Source organism: Microtus pennsylvanicus, chromosome 11 (assembly GCF_037038515.1).
Source record: "Microtus pennsylvanicus isolate mMicPen1 chromosome 11, mMicPen1.hap1, whole genome shotgun sequence".
Taxonomy (NCBI): Eukaryota; Metazoa; Chordata; class Mammalia; order Rodentia; family Cricetidae; genus Microtus; species Microtus pennsylvanicus.
In genome coordinates, this window is record NC_134589.1 from 61,969,442 (window position 1) to 61,986,359 (window position 16,918).

At 45.3% G+C, this 16,918-nt stretch overlaps 1 protein-coding gene across 3 annotated transcripts in view; it reads left to right on the forward strand.

Annotated features, from left to right (window-relative positions):
* Positions 1–16,918, forward strand: part of Snap47 (synaptosome associated protein 47) — a 46,778-nt gene that overhangs the window by 2,745 nt on the left and 27,115 nt on the right. For 2 of the 3 annotated variants that reach the window (XM_075992385.1, XM_075992384.1), the window contains exon 2: positions 14,792–15,334. In XM_075992385.1, the coding sequence (XP_075848500.1) occupies positions 14,838–15,334 (497 nt within the window). In that variant the 5' untranslated portion in view covers positions 14,792–14,837. Of the gene's footprint in view, positions 1–1,921; positions 2,039–14,791; positions 15,335–16,918 lie in introns of all 3 variants that reach the window. The other variant, XM_075992386.1, reaches the window with a different exon arrangement.

The following is a 16,918-nucleotide window of genomic DNA, read 5'->3' on the forward strand; positions in this document are numbered from 1 at the left end:
TTCTGTGATTGTGGTGGGCATGAGGAAGGGGAAGGGTGCCATTTAAGCAGCAGAAGCTTTAAGATGAAGAGCAATTCAGAGTCAGGGGTGGAGCGGAAGGGGCAGCAGAATGAAGCACAGAGCCCCATTTGGCGGTCGGAGCTGGACTTGCGAGGTGGTGTTTTCTGCGATTTGTTTTGCAGTGCTCTTTCTCACTCTCCCAGAACTCAGAGCCCCCCATATGCCTAGCAGGTGCTTTACCCTTCGGGACCCAGTATTCAGAAGAGTTTTCAATGGAAGCCCGCCGTTTTCTCATTCTGTTTCCTAACTGGTTGGTGGTGAATGAGGAGCAGGAGGGAGTGAGAAGGTCCTGCCCGCCGTTTTCTCATTCTGTTTCCTAACTGGTTGGTGGTGAATGAGGAGCAGGAGGGAGTGAGAAGGTCCTGCCCGCCGTTTTCTCATTCTGTGTCCTAACTGGTTGGTGGTGAATGAGGAGCAGGAGGGAGTGAGAAGGTCCTGGAGGGGCTGTGTCGATGGAGGATGACACTACACTCGAGAGGGTGTCACTGTGGAGAACTGTCAGTGCTGACAGATGGGGGTCACAACCTGTATCCCAAGCCAGGTCTGAATAGAGCCAGATTAAAAGTGGAAAGTACAGAAAGAAAATTTATTCAATGTGGCCACATTGGGACAGATGATCTAGTGAACCTCCAATCTGGAGTGAATCTGGAGTGAAATTAAATAGAAGGCTGAAGATTTGCCTATTTAAGCAACACAGGTGTGGCCCCATCATTAACCCATCCTTGACTGGACTTCAGTCTCCTGTAAGGTGGTCTAACAAGTTGTTAGACTCACGTGAACCCTCTTTCTAGGAGACAAGTTCCCTCTGGCTAGTGCTCTTTTCCTTTTCCCAGCTTGAGGTTCCTGGGGAGATTCCCATCTCTTTGGGTCCATTGTTTCAATACTCTGATAGTCAGATTGAGAGACACAATTGTCTCTTTAAAATATGTTCGTTTTTTGCCAGCCTGTTACATTAGGATTTGCTTATGGGTTTAGGAGGATGAGGAAGACATGGATTCAGAAAGACTCTTTGTTCCAACACAGCTTCTGTAAAAAGACGAACCACATAGCCAGGACCTAGTACAGTATGAGGTACCCAACAGATGAGCAAACATCCAGCTGGGCTGGTTGGAGAAGCCTGTTAAGTGTGTCATAAAAATGCTCAGCACCAACCAGAAGCCTGAGTTGAAGCCTTGAGAGGTCATGGGTTGATAGATGTGGTTGGGTGAAGGCAGCCTTGTCATGGTCCTCTTACACTTTGTGTCTCATACTGGCGGCAGTAACTGGAGGGGGATGATGGCATCTGAGAGAGGGGGGTGGTGTGTGTTTTAACTTGGAGGTTTTTATTGTTGTTTTTGGTTTTTCAAGACAGGGTTTCTCTGTGTAGTCATCCTGGAACTCACTCCGTAGACCAGGCTGGCCTTGAACTCAGAGATCTGCCTACCTCTGCCTCCCTAAAGATGTATACCATCACTGCTCAGCTTAACTGGGAGATTTTTAATAGGCTTGTGAACTGATGACATTTTCAAGGGGAATTCCTGGAGAGAAGTTCTGTCTGATTAAAACTACAGGGATGCGGAGAGGTTGGAAAGCTGCCAGGAGCTGATTAGCTTATCTCGGGTCCACTTTAGCCACCTGAGTTGCTAGCTGTTCCTTGTCCACCTCTGTATCAGTAGTATCCCGTGACTAATAGGTTAAAAACCTTTGGCATCTAGTAACTTAGCAGGCCACTAGCTTCTACTGTCTACAAGCTAAGCCTGTCATCAGATAGCATCTGAGGCCCATAGAAAAGCTTTGTCCACCTTGCTGTAAAGGCTCCTCTGATAAACTCACCAAAGAGTTTTACACTTGCTTCATTTATGGCTGTCTTTATTCTGTAAAGCTACAAAGCTTCATGAAACTGCTTTCACTTTGGAACGTGGAATTTGGAGCGACCTAAATCTGTGTTGCTGGACCATGGTCACTCAGATGGCTCCAGAAGAAGCATCTGTTATTTAAGGTGAGAGCTCTGCCTTTTGTGCTACAAATGGGATTGCCACGACCTATAGTCTGTGTCCAGTTGCCAGAGTTCTGTAGATGAAGCTTATTGGAGTAGCCATGCCTCTTGGTTGATGTGTCACCCGTGGTGGTGACTAAGATTCATGGCTTCTAGGCCTGAAGTACTTACTTACCACATGGTCCTCACGCCGGGTCAGTAGACCTGGTGCAAAGAAGAGTGAAATCAGTGATGCTGAGGAGGACGGGGTAGGTGGAGGACCCTGTGAAGGATCTGGCTTCAAGGGGAGTAGGAGCCCCTTCTTGAGGACTCTGGGTGATGTCAGACTAGGCAAGGTCATGGGGTCTAAACACGCATGGGCAGCTTCTGCTGCATGGGTAGGAACAGTTTTCTCTTTTCTGCCCTTCCACTTAATAACTGTTTATTTTGGCTTTCTGGAAAAGACATCCTGGAAATCTGTGGTAGGGAAAGTTTTGGCCACATGCTTCTCCTTTGAAATTTGTCACATATGGGTACAGTTGTCATACTTATTGTCTGTAATATCATGACAAGTGCTTGCTGTCTCCTCTCAACTCTTGGTTCTCTGTTGTTTTTCTCTTTGAATTTTAGAATGACCTAGAGCTGGTATTGACCTGAGGTCTTTTAGTTATTTTACCAGAGGGTAAACAGAGGTCCAGAAGGTGAGGTAACTTTTCCCAAGTCGTAAAGCTGTGGTGGAACTGGAGGAGCTGCAGCTGGGACCATGGCGAGCTTCCTCTGCTGCCCCACTGCTAGGCCTGGGGATTTTCTGGGGAGTGTGCGGATAATTTCACTTCCTACTCTTGCTCTGTGCAGGAGCAACCTTGTGGAGCAGGTGATTGTTGATACAAACTTTTTGTGGTGTCTAGCAGTATGGCAGTGTGTTGTCCCATTTCCTGATATTTATTTCTAATATTTCTATTAATTCCTAATATGATTCCTAAAATCCTGGGCAATGAAGTGCCTTCTGCTGGTAGGTAGCCCCTAGGTAATTTCAGGATGGGACGGTTATAGGAAGATGAGGGCAGAAGCATCAGAGGAGGGGGACTTCAGTCTTATCTCCAGACCCCAAAGAAGGAAGAGGGTCTGACAGCTGAGCAGATCAGCCATGGCTGGTAGTTGAATCAGTCACACCCATGGAATGAAGCCTCTGTGGGTAGACTGCCACATAGTAGACTTCCTCGGAGCTGAACACTCGGAAGTTCCAGGGAGGGCAAGGCAGCCTTACCCAATCTTCCTACCTGGCCCTGTGTGTTTCTTCATCTGCATCCATTTTAATGCCCTTTATAATCCAATAGTAAATGTAAGTGTTTCTCTGTCTTCTATGAGCTGTTTGAGAAAATGAATCTAGTCTGAGAAGAAGATGGTGAGCCCTGACATATGGACAGTGGGTCAGATGTAGCCTGTGCTTGAGGTTGGCATGTGGAGTGAAGGCCATCTTAGGGACAGACTTGTCTTCAAGTAGACAAGGTTGCAGCGAAAATGGATTGCAGAAATGATGGAGGAAGGTCATTGGCTAATAAAGGAACTGCCTTGGCCCATTTTATTGGTTAGGACATAGGTAGGTGGAGTAAACAGAACAGAATGCCGGGAGGAAGAGGAAGTGAGCTCAGACTTCACAGCTCTCCTCTCCGGAGCAGACGCCTCAGAGAGACGCCATGCCCCACCTCCGACCCAGGATGGACTTAGGCTAGAATCTTCCCGGTAAGACCTGTGCTCACAGATTATTAGAGATGGGTTGATCGGGATATCAGAATTAGCCAGTAAGGGCTAGAGCTAAAGGGCCAAGCAGTGATTAAATGAATACAGTTTGTGTGTTGTTATTTCGGGCATAAGCTAGCCGAGCAGGCGGCTGGGGTGTTGGGGACACAGCCCCCGCCGCTCATATTACTACACAGAAACACAGCTAGTGTTCACTTTAGAACCAATTCCTGGGTGCTGTGTAAGGAGACATCACACACACACATGTGTTTGCAGAAGTGATGGCAATGTAAGAGAAACTGGATTTGGGTTTTTTCCTTATGTGGATCCAGTCATTGAATAAGTTATTGTCTGCGAGCAATGGGAAACCCTTTCCAGCCAGAAACGAGACAAGGCTGTCTTCAGAAGCTGAGCGGTGTTCCCTTGGCCTTGGAAACCGTGAGTGGGCTGAAGTAGCTCCCCTAATTCTGAGAAGTGCATGCCAGTACTTTTTAAAGCTATTATTTTGTGTTGTGGGAGTTTTACCTGAATGTATGTACACCACTTGGATGCAGTACCCTTGGAGGACAGAAGATGGCATCAGACCCCCCCCCACAGGAGTTATAAATAGTTGTGAGCCACTATGTGGGTGCTGAGAATCAAACCTGGGTCATCTGGAAGAGCAGCTAGTCTTAAACAGCTGAGCCATTGCTCCAGCCCCACCAGTGACTTTCAAGGGTTCAGAGGTCACATGAATGGCTTGGAGGTGCTCTAGCCTGTGACCACTCGTTATCCTGGAGTATAGGCTGTTCTGCTGAGGCACGAGGGTGTCAGCACTTGCTCCCTGTTTCTCCAGGCATTATGGTGGAAGGCTCAGGTATGGGCTTCCTAGTTCAGGGACCTGTTGCCTACGACTCAGTGTGGCATATCCAAGCAGAAGACACTGACACTGGTGTGGCCTTGGTATGCTAGGGAGGGGCTCATAATGCAGACTTGCCTGCTGAACCCCTCCCTCAGGAAGACAAAGCAGCCTTCTCTACAGAAGGAAGTGTCTCCTGCAGCTGAGAAAATCTCCCCCACTTTTCCAGTGACATCAGGCTGTAAACTTCCTGGCTGTTTCTCATGGAGCTTTCCTGATGTAAGAGTTTGAGGTGTTTTGTTTGTTTTTAATGTGGTGGTTCCCCTGGTCTGGCCAAGGACAGGTTGTTAGGAGGCCTGTCAGGCCCCACATAGGACCTGGTTGTCCTCTGCAACCTGGGGTTGTCTACGAAATCCTTTTCTAAAAAGTGACTTTTAGGTGTCTTCTTCTCTCCCACCTGTGATGGCGACAAAGAGCTGGTTTGGCAGCTTCCTTCAGGGACTGTCCTAGCTTCAGGCAGTGATTTCTGGTGTGTAGCAGTGACTTGGGGGAACCATAGCCACACACTGGGAAATTCGGGTCTGCTCTTGCGGCTGTCATGGAGGAAATGTCTAGGATATGTTTGTGAAGAACTCGAGCCAGGTTATTAGAGAAGACAGATCTACATCTTGTTTTTACCTGGTGCTTTCATTTTGTGTACATTCAGGGTGACACGAAGAAGGTGTCCTTTCTTCCTCTGCCCCTTTCCCTGTTGTGTCTGCCTGTTGCTGTGCATAGGATGTGTTGTCTGAGGGTGACTACCAGATGGTAAAGCCAAGGCCAGGTAGCAGGTTTTTGGTATCTTCCTCATGCGGCGACCCTTTAGTACAGTTGCTCTTGTTATGGTGGTGACCCCAACCATAAAATTATTTCCTTGCTATTTCATAACTGTGGTTTTGATACTATTGTAAAAATATCTGGTATATAGGTTGAGAACCACTGCCCTAGAGGTTCTAGGAAAGATGGATTCAAGACACAGGGGTAGACTCCTCCCACCCCTGATGGGTAGCTTCCATGTCGGTCTGGTATATTTGGTTTGTTTCATACAGTGCTTGGTGAAGGCTGCCATCAGTACAGGATGGCCCTCCACCATGCCACGGTGTCCCAGCTGAACCAAAAAGCGAAGACCTATCACAAGGAAGTCACTGAGCCAGAACCTTAGGATATGGTCTGCTGTCCTCCAAGAGCGTCCAGTCAAACAAACAAGATGTGTCATTTTGTGTCTCTGTCACTTGGAGTCCACCTGCTTGATCTAGAAATTGTGAGTAGGCGAGGAGAAGTCGTAGTGTTGGCAGTCCTGAGCCTTGAGTGCCCAAGGCCTAGGGGCGCTGTACTATGCGGTACATCCAGAGGCTTTTCATTCCCAGCTCTGGGAATAGGGAACTGTTTTCCTATTAGACGCTAGACTGTGGCTTTACATACTCAAGTTGAAGGTTTGTTGCTTGGGGCTTTCCCAGTGGGCCCAATACATGGTAGCTATTGTGATCCCTGACTGCTACTGCGTGTGGTACAGGTCTTGAATGGGCCTCAGATATTGGGATGCTGTGGTCCAAAAGCAGTTTGTACTATGTTCTAAGGCATAGAGTGCTGGGCCTTGAGAGGCCAGTGTCTCAACTTTCATTCCTGGCATTTGGAATTCTTGGCAGCTCCTCTTGAGTGATTAAAGCCTGAAGGCTCTTTGTCTTCAGCTGCTCTCAGGTGGTCATTTTACACCTCTGCTCCCCAGCACAATCTCGGGAACTCCTTCCTTAACTTCCTTCTGTTACTGCCTTGCCACTGGTACCACTTTCCTCTCTCTTACCAGCTCAGCCGACTCCGCTAGGAAAAGTAAGAGAAACAGACCAGTGAGACCACTCAGCAGATAAACCTGCTTAGTGCTAAATCTGACGACCTGAATTGATTTCCCCCAGGAATCACATGGGAAGGAGAGAACCAACTCCTGTAAGATGTCCTCTGACCTATACATTCATGCCTCGACGTGTGTGCATTCAGGTACAGTCAGGTGTGGTTGCATCTCTCATTTAGCCACCAATCAAACTAAGGAACTTGCAAACCTCCTCTGCATTAGTGGCCTCCAGAGGGACCTCCGGGCAGGAACTCCCCGTGTGACTCTGCACCCTTTCTTCTTAGTGTGTACTTTTACATTTCCCTCAGGCTGCTGTCCCCTTTGCTCGCTTGTTTTTCACAAAATAATGGAATTCTGTCCTGGTGAAATTTGTTGGCAGTACCCACCAATGGGAGAGCTGGTTCGTATAATACTCCTGTTTCTAGTTGTATGCTCTCCTTAGCATCCCCACCAGACATGTAAGGGTTACCATTTCCCTATTTCCCGACAGCACTTAGCATCCTTAGCCTCCACCACAGACACTAGGGGTTGAACCTAAGGCTTCACATGTGCTAGGCAAGCGCTCTACTCCTGAAGGATGTCCTTACTTTTGAAGGATGTTTCTAGAACCTCTTTATTCTTTTGATAATAGCCATACTTACTGGAGTGATACAGTCAGTGGGCAAACTTTCACATAGTTGGTCACTTGTAATTTGTGAACAACATTCATTCATATTTTAACCCTTGTTAATTGCAATTTTGTTGTTTTTAAGATCATTATATATTTTTGATTTTAATCGATTTAAAGATTATTTGGTTATGTGTGTTAATGTTTTCCTGTGTGTATGCACATCATGTACTTGTAGTGCTCAAGAAGGCCAGAAGAGGGCGTTGGATCCCCTGGGACTAGCATTATAGGCAGTTATAACCCGCCACGTGTGTACTGGGAATCAAACCCAAGGCCTCTGGAAGAGCAGCAAGTGCCCTTAACCGCAGAGCCATCTCTCTAGCCCTGGGGGATATTAGTCTTTTAAAATTGGTATGTATTGTTGCCAGGCAGTGGTGGTGCACACCTTTAATCCAGCACTCAGGAGACAAAGGCAAGTAAATCTCTGTGAGTTCAAGGCCAGCCTAGTCTACAGAGCAAGTTCCAGGACTGTAAGGGCTACACAGGGAAACTCTGTCTCAAAACAACAACAGCAAATTGCATACACTGTGTAAAATACTGAACTTCATGGTTATGTTTTCATATATTCATATAATGTACTTTTTTCTTGGTGACAGTCATTTTGACTGGGATGAGATGAGTCTCAATAGAGTTGATTTGCATCTCCTCTTTCCTCCCTTCCTCTTCCCTCCCCCCTTGTTATTTTAAGTTTTTTTCCTCTTCTCATTTTTCAGACAGCAATTCACATGACCCAGGAAGACCTCAAACCATGTAGTTGAGGATGATCTTGAACTTTTTACCTCCTAAGTGCTTGGATTACAGGTATATTTACTACACCCAACTTGATTTGCATTTTCTTGGTAGCTAAAGATGTTGGGCATTTTTTATATATGTTTATTGACTTTGCACACTTTTTAAAAAATTAGTATTATTTTTCCTGTGTATTTTATTTTTTTATTACTGTTTGAAGCAAGTCTCTGTATTTATGCCATGCTCACATCCCTCCTGTCTCAGCTTTCCAAGTCTTGGGATTGCAGGTGTGTGGTTCTGCATCAGGCTGATTTTCACTATATTTTTAAAAAGTTTTTATGGCCCTGTTTATCAGGAAATAGGTGCCCAATTTTCTTTTGTTGTTGTATCTTTGTGAGGTTTTGATAGTCCTTGACCTCATAAAAAGGATTTTGCAATGTTCTTTCTTATTCAATATTTTTTAATTTTTGAGAATTTGATTATTTATTCTCTAAATGCTTTGTGGAACTCAGTCAAAAAAATCATCATGCCCTTGTTTTTTTTTTTTTTTTTTAAGACAGGGTCTCACTATGTAACCTTGGCTGGTCTAGAGCTTGCTATGTTTATGGGAGACTTTTAACTACGGTTTCCATTTTATTTCTTATTACTGGTATGTTTAAATTTTCTGTTTCTTTTTTATTTAGTCTGGGTAGGTAGAATATATCTAAAATTTATTCATTTCTTTTAGATTTTCCAGTTTGTTAATCATGTAATTTTTTTCTTGTAGTTTCTTTTTTAAAGAGCAGATTTTATTTTTATTTATGTGTTTGTGCGTATGCCACAAGAGAACAGTGACCACAGAGTCCAGAAGAGGGCATCAGATTCTCCAGAGCTGGAGTTACAGGTGGTTATGGACCACCCAGTGTGAGTGTGGGGAGCCAGGCCGCTGTTCAAGTGCTCTTAACCCTGAGCCATCTCTCTAGCCAGTCAGGGTAGTTTATTTTCTTTCCTTATTTTTTTTCTCCCTTTGGTTTTTCCAGACAGTGTTTCTCTGTGCAGGCCTGACTGTCCTGGACCTCGATCTGTAGACCAGGCTGGGCTTGAACTCAGAGATCCACTACCTCTGCCTCCTGAGTGCTGGGGTTTGCACCACCACACATGGCTTCAGCTCTGATTTTACTTATTTGGGTCTTTTTTCTTGGTTAGTCTAGCTAAAGATTTATTAATCTTTGTCTGTTCAGAAAACAAAGTCTTTTATTAATCTCTTTGTATTTTTTTATTTTAAAATTTTATTTTGTTATTATTGGTATGTTTCTCTGTGTATGTGTTTCTGTACATGTGTGTACATGTGCATGTGTGCCGCTGTTTGTGTGTGGAGGTCACATGACAATTTTTGGTGCACTTCCACCACTTGGGCATATCCTATGAATTTTAATACAGGGTGTTTTCACCTTTATTTCAAGATCCCCCACCTTTTTTTTTTTTTTTTGGTTTTTCAAGGAAGGGTTTCTCTGTAGCTTTGGAACCTTGTCCTGGAACTAGCTCTTGTGGACCAGGCTGGCCTTGAACTCACAGAGATCCGCCTGCCTCTGCCCCTAAGTGCTGGGATTAAAGGCTTGCGCCGCCACCGTCAGGCTAATTCTCCCTTTTTAAAATTATTCTGTTTTTGAATAATTTAAGAAGTATTGTTGCAAATCTCTTGAGTTCAAGGCCAGACCACTCTACAAAGCAAGTTCCAGGACAGCCAGAGCTACACAGAGAAGCCCTGTCTCAGAAAAAAAGAAGAAGGGGAGGAGAAGGAAGGGGAGGAGGAAGCAGTAGTTATGGAGGTAGTAGTGGTATTGGTGAGACTGGAGAGATGGCTCAGTTATGAACACTGGCTGCTCTTCCTGAAGACCAGGGTTCAGGTCCCAGCACTCACATGACAGCTCATAAATGTCTGTAACTCCAGTCCCAAGGGATCTGGCACCCTCTTCTGGTCTCCTTGGGCATGCATGAGGTGCACAGACATCCATGTAGGCAGAACACCTGTACAAATAAAAAGAAAAGTTTTGGAAAAGAAGAAAAAAGTATTGGTTGTAGTTCTGCTTGAAGTCCTGGTCGAGTTCTATGAGTCAGTCTGGATCTGGGCTTTTTAGACTGAAATCTTTTTTTTTTTTTTTTTTTGGTTTTTCGAGACAGGGTTTCTCTGTGGCTTTGGAGCCTGTCCTGGAACTAGCTCTGTAGACCAGGCTGGTCTCGAACTCACAGAGATCCGCCAGCCTCTGCCTCCGAGTGCTGGGATTAAAGGTGTGCGCCACCATCGCCCTGCCTAGACTGAAATCTTAATGAAAGGCTCAGTGTCATCTTTTGTTATGGGTCTGTTTTAGGTTGTTGGTTTCTTTTGGTTTAACATTGGTAGTTTGATTGACTCATGAAATCCATCCTTTTTTTGATTATCCAATTTATTGAAATGTAAGTTTTTAAAATTTCCTTAATATTTTAATTTTTTGGTGTCTGTTGTAATGTTTTCCTTTTCATTTCTGGTTTTATTAATTTGGGTCATCTTTTTTTTCTTTTGCAAGGGTCTATCAATCTTGATTATCTTCTTAAAGATCCAGCTCTTAGAGGGCTGGAGAGGTGGCTCAGAAGTTAAGAGCACTGACTGCTCTTCCAGACATCCTGAGTTCAATTCCCAGCAACCACATGGTGGCTCACAACCATCTATAATGAGATCTGGTGCCCTCTACTGGCCTATAGGACATAAGTAGGCAGAATACTGTATACATGATAAATAAATCTTAAAAAAAAAAGAACCAGCTCTTTGATTCATTGATTATTTGTATTGTTTTCTTTGTTTATATTTTATTGATTTCTGTTTTGATTTTTATTATTTCTTGCCATCTACTGGGTTTGGATTTGGTTTGTTCTTGTTTTTCCAAATTCTTATTTTTAGGTGTTCTTTTTTTTTTAATTATTTTTATTTGATATGTGTGTGTGTTGCCTGAGTGTATGACCATGTACCGTTTGAGTGCCTGGTATCCACAGAGGCCAGAATTGCATCATCAAATTACTTATTTGTGCTCTTTCTGATTTTTTAAAATGATTTTTCTTTATTTTTTCTTTTATTTTTAAAATTTTATGTGCTTTGGTATTTTGCCTGTATCTATTGTCTGTGTGAGGGTATCAGATCCCCTGGAACTGGAGTTACAGACAGTTGTGGGCTGCCATATGGGTGCTGGGAATTGAACCGGGGTCCTCTGGAAGAACAACCATTGTTTTTAAATGCTGAGCCATCTCTCCAACCCTCTTTCTGGTTTTTTGTTTGTTTGTTTGTTTGTTTGTTTTTTCGAGACAGGGTTTCTTTGTAGCTTTGTAGCCTGTCCTGGAACTAGCTCTTGTAGACCAGGCTGGCCTCGAACTCACAGAGATCTGCCTGCGTCTTCCTCCCAAGTGCTGGGATTAAAGGTGATTTTGTTTCTTAATCCATGGAGCTAGTCTGTGTCTTTTGATTGGAGAATAGACGCTTTTTTTTAAGTAATTTAATTTTTTTAGATATATTTATTTTATATGTGTATTTTCCTTGAATGTATGTCTGTACACTACATGCATGCCCGTGCCCACAGAGGTCAGAAGAGAATATTCATACCCTGACCAGAACGATGGCTGATTATGAGCTGCCATGTGGGGGCTGGAAACAGAACCCAAGGTCTCTGCAAGACACCAGCCAGTGCCCTTAGCAGCTGAGGCATCTTTCCAGTCCTCCCCTCCCCTCCCCAATTTTGTTTTGTTTGTCGAGGTAGAGTCTTGCTATGTATCCCAGACTGTCGCTGTGACCTCCAGCTCACAGTCTTTCTCCTTAGCCCCTGTGCACGCTGTACTCATCCTGCTCCCCTGATGCAGTTTAACAGGCGTGGTCTGCTGGTGGCAAATTCTTTCTGCTTATCTAGGAGAGTTCATTTGTCCATTTCTGTAGAGTAATTGAGAATTCTGTCTTCATCTTGCACTTTTGATGTTTTGACCTAATATTCCTTGGAGAAGCTTTTTTTTTGGCTCTTTGAGCTTCTTGGATCTGGATGTCCATGTCTCATCGAAGGCTTCAGGGGGCGTAGCTCAGTGGTAGATTATTTGCTGCATGAACAGAACCCTGTGTTCATTCCTCAGCACCACAGACAGGCAGGGAAGCAAGGTGTGGCCTTGGAGGGTGTTTGTCTCCTGGGGATGGATGGATTTGGAGGTTTCAAAAGCCTGTACCAGGCCCAGTCTCTCTGTCTGCTGTCTGTGGATCAGGATGTAAAGCTCTCAGCTGTTCTCCAGTGCCGTGATAATGAAGTAAGCCTCAGAAACTGAGCACGCCCCCAGATAGGTGCTTTCTTTTATGAGTTGCCTTGGTCATGGTGTCTCTTCATGGCAATAGAACAATGAATAAGACAGAAATCTTTAGGAGTTTTCGGCTGTTACTTTAATAAAGAGATTTTTAGTGTTTCCCCCCTGGAATTCCCTGGAATTCATGTAGTGCAACTGTCTGTTTCCTTAATGATTTCCCATGTGTCTCAGAGTACGGAGTACCTGCTGAGGCCAGAGCTCTTTGGATCTCCTGAAGTTGGAGTTACGGATGGTTGGTCCTCCAACATGGATGCTAGGAACTAAACTCTGGTTCCCTGGAAGAACCGTTAAGTGAGGGCTTTTTTTTTTTTTTTTTGGTTTTTCGAGACAGGGTTTCTCTGTAGCTTTGGTGTTTGTCCCAGAACTAGCTCTTGTAGACCAGGCTGGCCTCAAACTCCCAGAGATCCGCCTGCCTCTGCCTCCCGAGTGCTGGGATTAAAGGCGTGCACTACCACCGCCCGGTTTTTTTTTGTTTGTTTGTTTTTTTGTCTTTTATTTTTTTTTTTTTAAGACAGGGTTTCCCTCTGAAGGTCTGACTACCCTGGAACTCACTCTGTAGTCCTGGCTGGTCTCTGCCTCTGCTTCCCACGTACTGGGATTTATGGCATGTGCCACTATCTGACCTAGCATGTGTTCTTAGCTCCTGAGCCATCTCTCCAGACTCTAAGTCTGATGAATTATTTCAAAAGACTTGCGCTCAGCTCAGAAATTCTCCTTCTAGTTTATTACGGAAGCTATCGAGAATTATTTTTCAGGCAACCCACGGATTTCCTTTGACTTGATCTCCACTTCCTGAGAATTACTGTGTCCTTTACAGGTGTCATGCATCCTTGATTTTTAAAATTTCTCCATTGATGTCTCCACATCTGGCATAATAGTTGCCCTTTCCAGTTTTGGGTAGTAGCTTTCATAGGACAAAGCGTTTAGATAGGGTTTAGGGTGCCCATGTTTGGGCTTTGCTTATAGGTGAAGGTGGAAGTGTGGCCTGTGTAGTTTCTCGATGTAGTGAGTGTCACCAGAGCTCTGAAGTCCATCGTCCAAGCTGCAGCAGTGTGTGAGAGATTTGCAGTGGACATGGGATTCTAAATGTGTGTTTTCTTACGTCCTGCATACTTGTGTGCCTGTGACCCTGGGGCCTATGATGTTGGCAGTTGAAGTTCTGATGTGACAGAATGTGGAGGGTGCTGTCACTAGGTCTTGTGGGGCAAGTGTAGGTGATGACAAGATTGTGGCACTGGTAGGTATGGTCTTGGAGCCGACGACATTGGTAAGATCTTCTCTAGGTCCCACTGGGCAGCATGGATGACTACTGACCACATTCCCGGCATTGTAGGCCATACACGGACTCTGCTCCAGGCCTCGGCGTGCAAGCCCCCGTGATGGTGCACTTTTGATATCAGCAGTTATGATCTCAAAGATATAACATATGGGGGAGGCTTCTAATTCCTATGAGGTGAATGCAGGTAAGGCTAGGGTTGTGGTGTTGGAGCTACAGGATACCAAGAAGTCTGTGCTCTACCCTGGGAGAGCAGGCTCAGTGCTTTTGGTAACTCCTGGCCCCTAAAACAGAGTAATATTTAGCAGTGGCTTTTGTAGCAGCTTGTGCTCTGAGGACTGGGGAGGGCCAATCTGAGGTCATTGTTTGGAGCAGAGTGGTCACTGAGAGAAAGAGAGAGATAGAGAGAAACAGACAGTGAGAGGCACGGTCAGAGACACAGACACAGAGAAAGACGGCTGGGTGAGGTGGGAAAGCTCTGTTTACCCAGTCAGTACCACAGACTACAGTGTGGAACCTCCTTTCTTGACTAATAATTGGTATCTGTACAAAGAGGATTGGGCAATATATTCTATAAGGGTCGGTCATCCATGACTTATGACTGCCTTGATGAATATAATTATAAATATGAAATTGCAAACGGTGCCAGGTGTGATGGCACAATGCCAGTACTTCTAGTATGGCCAAATAAGACACAGGGAACTTGAGACCACCCTGGGCTACATAGCAAGTTCAAAGCTATGTGAGACCCTGTTTCAGAGAAACCAAGGGCTGTGGATCTAGCTCGGCAGTAGACCACTTTCCCAGATGCACCTGGTGTGACCCTGATTACTGGGAAAACAGAAGTAGAAGAAAATGAAGCTAGCACACATGTCACTGCTTGTGTGCACACAACACTGTATAAATGCATTCATGTACACGTGACTGGATAGGTAGCTCTGAGCGGGCTGGCCAGGAGGGGGACAGACGTCTATAAAACTTGAAAGAGGATCCTTAGGAGGACCTTGTGCAGATATATAGTGGTAGGGACATCTCAACCACAAGGTCGTATGCATGGCCTTGTCTGTAGTACTTGCTCTCCTCGTGGTTGCCTGGTGGGCACAGGAGTAGAGGGTCTCCTGTAGGGAGTGGTGGGGCGAGCACAGTTCTTGGTTCTGATCTCAGCCGTCTCTGCCCTTTACTTGCAGGGCAGAGGCCCAGAGCTGCCTTGAGGCTGTACCAACTCCTACTAACTATAATCTAAAGGAAATTGATATATTTCAGCCTCACCTGCCCACTGATTGTTTCTTTTCCCACAGAGGCAGCTACTACAGTCTCGCGTGTAGTACAGCTACCTAGGGACAGATGAACAGTGATGTGCGTGTCCACTGCTGGCCTTGCTCCTACTACCTGAACCTTGAGAAGCAATGGGTTCCTGGGAAGCTGACTCTGACACCTCGGTCACTGAAGTTCAGTGCAGACAGAAATGAAGAGGTCCTTGTGGGCCTGCCTCTCTCCAGCATCACTGAGATCAGGAAGGAGTCTTCTCTCTTTATCTTCAGTGCCATCACAGTCCTGGAGAAGGGCCAGGCCAAACACTGGTTCAGCTCACTGCGGCCCAGTCGCAATGTTGTCTTCAACATCATCGAGCACTTCTGGAGGGAGCTGCTACTGTCCCAGCCAGGCACTGCTGCCAGCACAGCCTCCCCCATGACCAGGGGGCAGGAGCTGTTAGGACTGATGGCTAGTTCCCAGAGACGCATGGAAGACACATCAAAGGTCCTTCATCACCAGGGCGAGCAGCTGGACAGCGTCATGAGGGGCCTGGAGAAGATGGAGTCAGATCTAGATGTGGCTGACAGGTGGGCAAACCCCAAGGTCTGCTCTGCTTTTGGAAAGGCAGTTTCCTCTCAGCAATCTCATGGGTAGGACATTTCCAGCCTCCAGAGGAAAGGCCATGCAGCTGCGTGTGGACTGTGTGGGACGCATCCCAGAGAGCCACTGCCTGTCACCGCCTGCATCCTGTTGGTTTCAGAGAGTAGGGAGGCGAGTGTCCATATTGTGATGGGCTGCACGAGGGAGGTATCTTGTTCTGTTCGTGTGTGTGGTCCCTGTGTGCTGGTTAGTCAAGTTTCCAGTTCTCAGGTCATGAGTATGATCTCTGAACCCTCCTGGTGGTGAGCTGCTTTGATGGAGACAATAGTTTGGAGGTTTGTTTGTTTTGTATGTACTGTGAATGCCCTCCTCGAGTTTGTCCTTCAGAACGGGCTTTTTTTTTTCTTGTTTTGTTTATATGGTTTCTTTGATAACTTTTTCACATCGCTTTAAAAAATGTGACCCATGTGGAGCACCAGTTTTTGTTGTCCTTTATTGGTTTTCTTGTGTTTCCTCTTCATTTTGCTCTATCCTTTTGTTTTCATTCTGGTTTATACTTCTTGAGTTTTTCTTTTATTTCTGTTAGGTTTCAGTTTCTAAGAATTAGTTTGGTTCTGCACATGGTATTTGTCTCATGCTCCAGCATTGCTCCCTGTCTGTTTTAGCTTAGCATTTCAGTTGTTTTCTTTTGTTTTTGTTTTTGGGGGCTGGTTTTTCAGGACAGGGTTTCCCTGTGTAGCCCTGGCTGTTCTGGAACTCGCTTTGTAGACCAGGCTGGCCTTAAACTCACAAAGATCCGCCTGTCTCTACCCCATCCCCAGTAGTGAGATTAAAGATTAAAGATATGCACCACCACTGCTCAGGTGCCTTTTTTTTTTTTTATAGTAGCCTATCTCTTCCAGTTTCCTCTTTGTCTGGATGTCTTTGTTTTTTGTCTTAATCAGAAGCATTTGTCCCAGGGTCCCTGTGTAAGGACACCCTGGACTGAGTTACCAATAAAACCTCATCTCATGTCCCTGCCTCCCTCCTGCAGTATGAGCCTTGTAGACCTTGCTTGCCTTGGCTTAGAGGATCCAGCTCTCTTCTCTCTATTCTGCTAGACAGTGTCTCCTCCCAAGTGCCCAGGTTGGGTGTCGAGTCACCATGTCTTCCTCCCAGCCAGCGTGCTCTGTCACTGACCCTGGTCTACCTCTGCCTTTAGTACCCTGGATTTTAAGCTCCTCCTGCCACTGGTGTGTAGAGAAGTTTCTACAGTCTTTTGGCTGTCTTTTCCCTGTCCTTAGGCAAGTTGTGTTCAGCTTGTAGTTCTTGAACAGCATTACCTGGCCATTCTTCCTAAGGCCCATCTTTGAGAGCTCATTTTTAGCACCTCAAGTTCAAACTTGTTTTAATTTCTGTGCTTATTTTTCAGAAATTAGTTTGAAAACGTGCTCTTTCTGGTTTTTGCAACTATAGCCCTCTATCTATAGTTCTGTTTTTGCTTCAGTTACCCCAGAGTCCCTCTGAAAATATTAGGTAGAAAAATGGACCTCTTTGGTAGCCTGTAATGTCAGTGCCACTCTGAGTAGCCT